The following is a 7,696-nucleotide window of genomic DNA, read 5'->3' as shown; positions in this document are numbered from 1 at the left end:
GATGACTGTATTGGTGCTGCCCTGGCTCTGTACTTGCTTAAAAAAATGTTAACTCTTTAACGTCTTCCAGTTCTGATGAAAGGTCTTTGACCTGGAACGTTAACTCTGTTTCTTTCTCCACAGATGCTGCCTGACTTACTGAGTATTTCCAGCATTTTCTGTTTTTATCCCAAATACATCTTGGCAGCTGTCTTAAGTTATTTATAGTTACTGTTCTGCTTTTTTTTTGATGATTCATTTACAGTCCCCGAGGCGCCCTCTCCTATTCCCAAGCGGCCATTCATTGCATAGGAGCTTAGACTGTAAGTCTGAGCAAGCTCTTTGAACGTGGAAGGGCAGCACATCCATCCCCGATGTCCACACATCTGCACTTTCCAGCAGCAGTCACTGGGGATAGCGATCAGGAGGAGGAACCTTGGCTGGTTGTTTTCACCTGCCCTAGAACTGTGGCCAGTTGTGATGTCCCCGTCACTATCACACCTGGGATCTCACTAACTCAGCACATATCAGTGTTCGAAGCTGAAAGCTTGTGCTCTGTGTGTCCTGGTGTTACATTGAGAAGTTCCGTTGCATTGCGTCACCGGGACAACATCCTTTGATCATTAAGACAATATTGGAATCTTTTAAGATGATGCTTGTTTATCTTTCATTACTGACTGTTACAGCAGGGAGAAATCAGCAGAGACTTTATGTAAAACCAGCCAAAATCTTCATGTTTACCATCTGATATTGTGACTTTGCTGTAATATTTTCTCTGAAAGTTTCTACATTAAATGTTTAAAAAGCACTTGTAACGCACATGCACACATATGTAGACACTGCACATCTATATACACGCACATACAACACACACATGTACAGACACACCACATACACGTATACACACGTGTATAGACACTACATATACACATATGTACAGACATACCACATATATAAATGCACACTGTACAGACACCACATATATATACACTAGTACAGACACACTGCATACATGTTCTGATACACCACATACACATATGTACACATACACAAAAATAATGCTAAAATAAAAAAAGTGGAATTTTACTACCTGTCAGTGTTTTTTTTACCTCCATCAGCGTCTGCTGCACACAAGGAGGATTTGAGGTTTTGAGGAAGGGTTGAGTTTTCTGTGATGGACATTGAAGATTGAGAAAGTTGGATAAGGAGGTAAAACCATTGCATTTCAGTTGCTGTGACCCTTGCTGACTTGTTAACAATGTGAGGAATGCACTGGATATAATCTAGCGATAAAAAGACTTCCATCTACTGCACAGTGTAATACCTTTTAAAAACTTTGTTCTCCAATCAGGATTTGGAGAACATTGACAATGCTGCATTTATTGTCCTGAGGTCATGGTGATGGGTTGTCTTCTACAATTGAATGGTTTGCTAAGTCACTTCAGGAAGAATTAAGACTCAGCATAGTATGGGACTGCAGTCAAGTGTAGCACAGATCAGGTAGGGGTGACAGGTTCCTTTCCCCGAAGGCCAGTTGAGTTTTTACAACAATCAGATAACTTTCATGGTCATTTTTCTGGTGCCAGGTCACAAATTACCAGATTTATTGAATTTGATTTCGCACCTTGCCCTGGTGGGATTTGAACTCATGACCTCTGGATTGTTAGTCAAGTACCAGAGCCTCTCATCATGTGGTGCAGCTTCAGCTGTTATTCAGAGGCTGGGCACTAAGTGCTCCCAGCTTTCTAGGACACAGGAACATAGAAATAGGAGTAGGCCATTCAGCCCCTCGAGCCTGTTCCGCCATTCATTTAGATCATGGCTGATCTGTATCTTAACTCCAGCTACCTGCCTTGGTTCCATATCCCTTAATACCCTTACCCAACTAAAATCTATCGATATCTGTTTTTAAGTTTTCAATTGACCCCCAGCCTCAACAGCTTTTTTGGGGGAGAGTGTTCCAGATTTCCACTCCCCTTTGTGTGAAGAAGTGCTTCCTGACATCACCCCTGAACGTCCGAGCTCTAATTTTAAGGTTATGCCCCCTTGTTCTGGACTCTCCCCACCAGAGGAAATAGTTTCTCCCTATCTACCCAATCAAATCCTTTAATCATCTTACAAACCTCAATTAGATCACCTCTTAATCTTCTATACTCGAGGGAATACAAGCCTAGTCTATGCAACCTATCCTCATAATTTAACCCTTTTAGCCCCTGTATTATACTGGGCAATCTGCGCTGCACCCCCTCTAAGGCCAATATATCCTTCCTGAGGTGCGGTGCCCAGAACTGAACGCAGTATCTCCAGGTGTGGTCTAACCAGAGCTCGATACAGCTGTAACATAACATCCATCGCTTTGTATTCCAGCACCCTTGAGATAAAGGCCAACATTCCATCAGCCTTTTTAATTATTTTTTGTACCTGTCCACTAGTTTTTAGTGATTTCTGTACTTGGACCCCTAAATCTCTCTGGGGGGAACGGGAAGGGGAGAAATCAATTGTAGGAGCCCTACTGCTGCCCTGCCTGAGATCAGCTAACACTGCAGAGGTCATGGGTCAAACCAGGAACCTGCCTGGCCTGTATAGCTCAGTGCTACTACAGGGGGGGCAACACCATTGCCCATCAGGGAAACTTGAGTCTCCGGCCTGGAATTTCCTTGGAGCCGTTCCTGGTCCTCCGATCTAACTTCACCGGAAATGCATTCACTGGTGTAAACAGGGGTCCCACCCCACAGCAGGGAGAAGTTCCCAGGAAATTTCCAGCCAAAAAGAAAGAACCGTATTATGAAAAACAGTTGAGCTGTGGTCTGACTCGAGTCTACTGTGGCAGGAAGTGGAATTAAGTGCAACAAAGAAAGGTTTATCTATAATTTATATTTATAAAAACTACCTCTTGTTTACAAGGGCAGGACTTTAAAATTTTAACAGCAATATCATTTATCAATAAAAACAAAGAAGTTAGTTACACTGAAATCTGCTTCTAGACACTATCACATGAACAGAGATGGGGCGAGTGGAAGGATTATTCCTGATAATGTTTCACTCGTCCTTTAGCGCCTCAACTTCTTCAGCCCTCTCTCCTTCTGTTTCAGCCTCTTCCGTTCTCTCTCCTTTTTCTGTTTCAGCCTCTCCTGTTGTCTCTCCTTTTTCTGTTTCAGCCTCTCCTGTTTCTCCTTTATCTGTTTCAACTTCTCCTGTACTCTCTCCTTTATCTGTTTCAACTTCTTCCGTTCTCTCTCCTTTATCTGTTTCAGCCTCTCCTGTTGTCTCTCCTTTATCTGTTTCAGCCTCTCCTGTTGTCTCTCCTTTTTCTGTTTCAACTTCTTCTGTTGTCTCTCCTTTTTCTGTTTCAGCCTCTCCTGTTGTCTCTCCTTTATCTGTTTCAGCCTCTCCTGTTGTCTCTCCTTTATCTGTTTCAGCCTCTCCTGTTGTCTCTCCTTTTTCTGTTTCAGCCTCTCCTGTTGTCTCTCCTTTTTCTGTTTCAGCCTCTCCTGTTGTCTCTCCTTTATCTGTTTCAACTTCTCCTGTTGTCTCTCCTTTATCTGTTTCAGCCTCTCCTGTTGTCTCTCCTTTATCTGTTTCAGCCTCTCCTGTTGTCTCTCCTTTTTCTGTTTCAGCCTCTCCTGTTGTCTCTCCTTTTTCTGTTTCAGCCTCTCCTGTTGTCTCTCCTTTATCTGTTTCAACTTCTCCTGTTGTCTCTCCTTTATCTGTTTCAGCCTCTCCTGTTGTCTCTCCTTTATCTGTTTCAACTTCTGTTGTCTCTCCTTTTTCCGTCACAGCTTCTCCTGTTGTGGCTTCTGTGTCGTAGCTCTGTGTCTTTGTCTCTGCAGAGAAAATCTTGAGATATAAAAGCTGCTACATGAGAATTTTATGAACAGGAAGGGGCTTATTCAACCACTTATGTGCCTTTTTCAATACAGCTAAGTGGGTTGATGGTTTTACAAAGACACCTATTATAGTCATTCCCTAGATGTATTTCCTGATCAGCACACTGACCACTGTTCTATTTAACAATATTCTTTCTTGATTCCTTGCTACCATACTAATGGTTTCACACCTGCCAACATTGTACTGTATCTGTCACCTAATGGCCCCATTATCTAAAAGTCACACACATGCACAAACCTACCTACTTTCACCATTAATTCATGGGAAAACGTACTTTCACCAATCAAACACTAACCACCGACAGTTGCAGTATTTACTGGGCTTAGTGGTTAGGAGATATACAAGTTCGATATCTTGTTACAACACACTAGGTAATAGTAAATATTTGTATGTGGAATGCCACCCTTTACTAGACTTAATTATGTGAAATAATATTCCTGTCAGCTCACTAGAGCGTAATTTACACAGAAATGGATGGTTCCTGTGCTGTTTGTGTTGCACATTTATGCACTCCTTAGTGCTCAAGACTCAATTTGTCAAAAGCCATGGTCCATTATGTTGAAAGCTTCAGTCATATATTTGCTTACCTGCACTGACTAATTATTACTAGTCCGACAATATCTATAACTACAGCAAGAATTAGTGTTCTGCTGGTCAACAATATGGCACTGGACAATGACCAGAGGTTAAGGCCCATTTGAAGGAACATTTAATTCCTTCCCTATGTAAAAGAAGTGCTTAATTACAGAACTCATCTTCTGCCACAGGTGATTTATGAAACACTTAGAATTCACTAAAGGAAAAGGAAAGCTCAGGGACAGTCCTGTTAGTAAGAAACAATTTTCTCTCCAATTGAGAAAAAACACCTCTTTACCTTAGAAGATCACCAAGTTGACAACTGATTATCTGCTATTTCTGGTCTCCACTTGCACCTCGAGCAGTTCTGTTCACTTACAAGCATCAACAAATTCAGGGGCTTCCAAACTGAAATATCAGTATCTGCTGTGTCCTCAGCTGGCATTCTTCTTGGGATTTATTGCACAATTGCTACCTCGTAGTTCCCAACTGACCATCATGGATTCCAGCCTCCTTTCGCGCTACTTGCATGGGGACTGAAAAGAAAGTTGGTTTCTGGCCTGGCTGAATCTCCCAATAACGCTTTGCGCAGTTCACCTCTTCTCCCGCACGCCCGGAAGAGAAATATTGCAAGGTTATGCGAGGAAGTTTAACAGGTTGTCTATTAATGTCTATTGTTCATTGAGAGATATATATTTTGCTCCGCGTGTAAATTTAAAGTAAGAGTTTGCGGACATTACAACAGTGACTACTTGAAAAGTACTTCATTGACTGAAGCATTTTGGGACATCCTGTGGATGTGAAAGGCACTATAAAAATGCAAATATTTTCCATTTATATAGCACCATACAATGCCCCAAACCACTTCACATACAATGAATAACATTATGTGCATACTTGTAGTTACTGTTGTTACGCGCATAAACATGGAAGCCATTTTGCATACAGCAAGGTCTCACAAACAGCAGTAAGATGCATGACCAGTTAATCTGTTTTTGGTGGTGTTGGTTGAGGAAGGAATGCTGGCCAGGACACTGGAGGAACTCCCTTCTTTTCTTCGAATAGTACTACTGAATCTTTAGCAACCAGCTGAACAGGCAAACGGGACCTCGGTTTAACATCTTATCCGAAAAATGAGAAGTCAAAGAAAAATTCCTTTACTGGGCTCTCATTATGAACCACTGACTGCTCAGTAAAATAATTTTTCTCCAACTTAACAGAGAGAAAACATAGACCTTAAAATATTGGAAGAATGAACTTATAGGGACATGTTAATACGTTAATATCGCATTGCAGTGTTTCACCCATTAGATGAAGTATAATAAAAGCAAAAAGAAAGACTTGCTTTTATATAACACCTTTCATGACCTCAGGATGTCCCAAATTGTTTCACAGCCAATGAAGTACTTTTGAAGTGCTGAAATGTAGGAAACACGGCAGCTAATTTGCGCTCAGCAAAATCCCACAAACAGTAATGTGATAATGACCAGATAATCTGTTTTTAGTTTCATCTGAAAGACGGCACCTCCGACTGTGCAGCACTCCCTCAGTACTGACCCTCCGACAGTGCAGCACTCCCTCAGTACTGACCCTCCGACAGTGCAGCACTCCCTCAGTACTGACCCTCCGACAGTGCAGCACTCCCTCAGTACTGACCCTCCGACAGTGCAGCACTCCCTCAGTACTGACCCTCCGACAGTGCAGCACTCCCTCAGTACTGACCCTCCGACAGTGCAGCACTCCCTCAGTACTGACCCTCCGACAGTGTGGCGCTCCCTCAGTACTGACCTTCCGACAGTGCAGCACTCCCTCAGTACTGACCCTCCGACAGTGTGGCGCTCCCTCAGTACTGCACTGGGAGTGTCAGCCTAGATTTTGTGCTCAAGTTTCTGGAGTGGGACCTCAATCCATGACCTTCTGACTCAGAGGTAAGAGTGCTACCACTGAGCCACTGCAGACACAACATTCCCTTATTATGCTTTCCACTCACTTCTCTAATGCATTTGCTCCTGGTCTTGACTTGGGGGAGGAGCTCTGTGTAATTACATTTTTGCTGCTATAAAATCACTAACACCAAATGCAAACATAAACCGAAATGCATTGTTTTAACTGAGAGCCAGGGGAACTGGATACTTTCACCTCTGAGACCTGGGTTTAAATCCAGCCTAGACTGATGGGATGCAAGTCTCCTCTCTCTGCTGACTGTAAGGAATATGAGTACCGCCAATGCATTTATACTGTTGGGGCCGGCTCCTTTGCACAAATTTATTTTATATATTGAAGGAATGGCAAGCATCCCATGAAATCACAGTCGCATTGAAACATGGAGTCTGCTGAGAGCTCAATGTAGCACCAAAAAAGTGCTCCATGCTATGCGCTGCCCCAAATTACTAAGTTTGCAGATTGAGCTACTCCAGACAGCAGTGTGCAGGGTGAGTGGACATCTCTCTGAGGAGGGAACAGAATATCAGAGGGGCAGTTGTGACTGGAACAGGTCTCGAGCGCCTCTGAACAGATTATGGTCGTTTGTGGAATGTTCAGAGTGGGTCACCACCTGCCTTGGTGGAGAGAGTTAGAGCTGGACCCAGGGAGACCAGAGTTAGAGCTGGACCCAGGGAGACCAGAGTTAGAGCTGGACCCAGGGAGACCAGAGTTAGAGCTGGACCCACGGAGACCAGAGTTAGAGCTGGACCCAGACAGACCAGAGTTAGAGCTGGACTAAGGGAGACCAGAGTTAGAGCTGGACCCAGGGAGACCAGAGTTAGAGCTGGACCCAGGGAGACCAGAGCTAGAGCTGGACCCAGGGAGTCCAGAGTTAGAGCTGGACCCAGGGAGACCAAAGTTAGAGCTGGACCGAAGGAGACCAGAGTTAGAGCTGGACCCAGAGAGACCAGAGTTAGAGCTGGACCCAGAGAGACCAGAGTTAGAGCTGGACCCAGAGAGACCAGAGTTAGAGCTGGACCCAGAGAGACCAGAGTTAGGGCTGGATCCAGGGAGACCAGAGTTAGAGCTGGACCCAGACAGACCAGAGTTGGAGCTGGACCCAGACAGACCAGAGTTAGAGCTGGACTGAGGGAGACCAGAGTTAGAGCTGGACCCAGGGAGACCAGAGTTAGAGCTGGACCGAGGGAGACCAGAGCTAGAGCTGGACTCAGGGAGACCAGAGTTAGAGCTGGACCCAGGGAGACCAGAGTTAGAGCTGGACCGAGGGAGACCAGAGTTAGAGCTGGACCCAGAGAGACCAGAGTTAGAG

The 7,696-nt window shown here is 44.2% G+C and overlaps 1 protein-coding gene across 3 annotated transcripts in view; it reads right to left on the bottom strand.

The window, feature by feature from the left end:
* Positions 1 to 2,838: 2,838 nt before the first annotated feature.
* odad4 (outer dynein arm docking complex subunit 4) overlaps positions 2,839 to 7,696 on the bottom strand; it is a 63,743-nt gene continuing 58,885 nt past the window's right edge. For all 3 annotated transcript variants that reach the window (XM_067969347.1, XM_067969348.1, XM_067969349.1), the window contains one exon: positions 2,839 to 3,803. In XM_067969347.1, coding sequence (XP_067825448.1) covers positions 3,019 to 3,803 — 785 coding nt within the window. In that variant the 3' untranslated portion in view covers positions 2,839 to 3,018. The remainder of the gene's footprint in view (positions 3,804 to 7,696) is intronic.

Source organism: Heptranchias perlo, chromosome 30 (genome assembly GCF_035084215.1).
Source record: "Heptranchias perlo isolate sHepPer1 chromosome 30, sHepPer1.hap1, whole genome shotgun sequence".
Taxonomy (NCBI): Eukaryota; Metazoa; Chordata; class Chondrichthyes; order Hexanchiformes; family Hexanchidae; genus Heptranchias; species Heptranchias perlo.
This window is presented reverse-complemented; position numbering and strand designations above follow the sequence as displayed.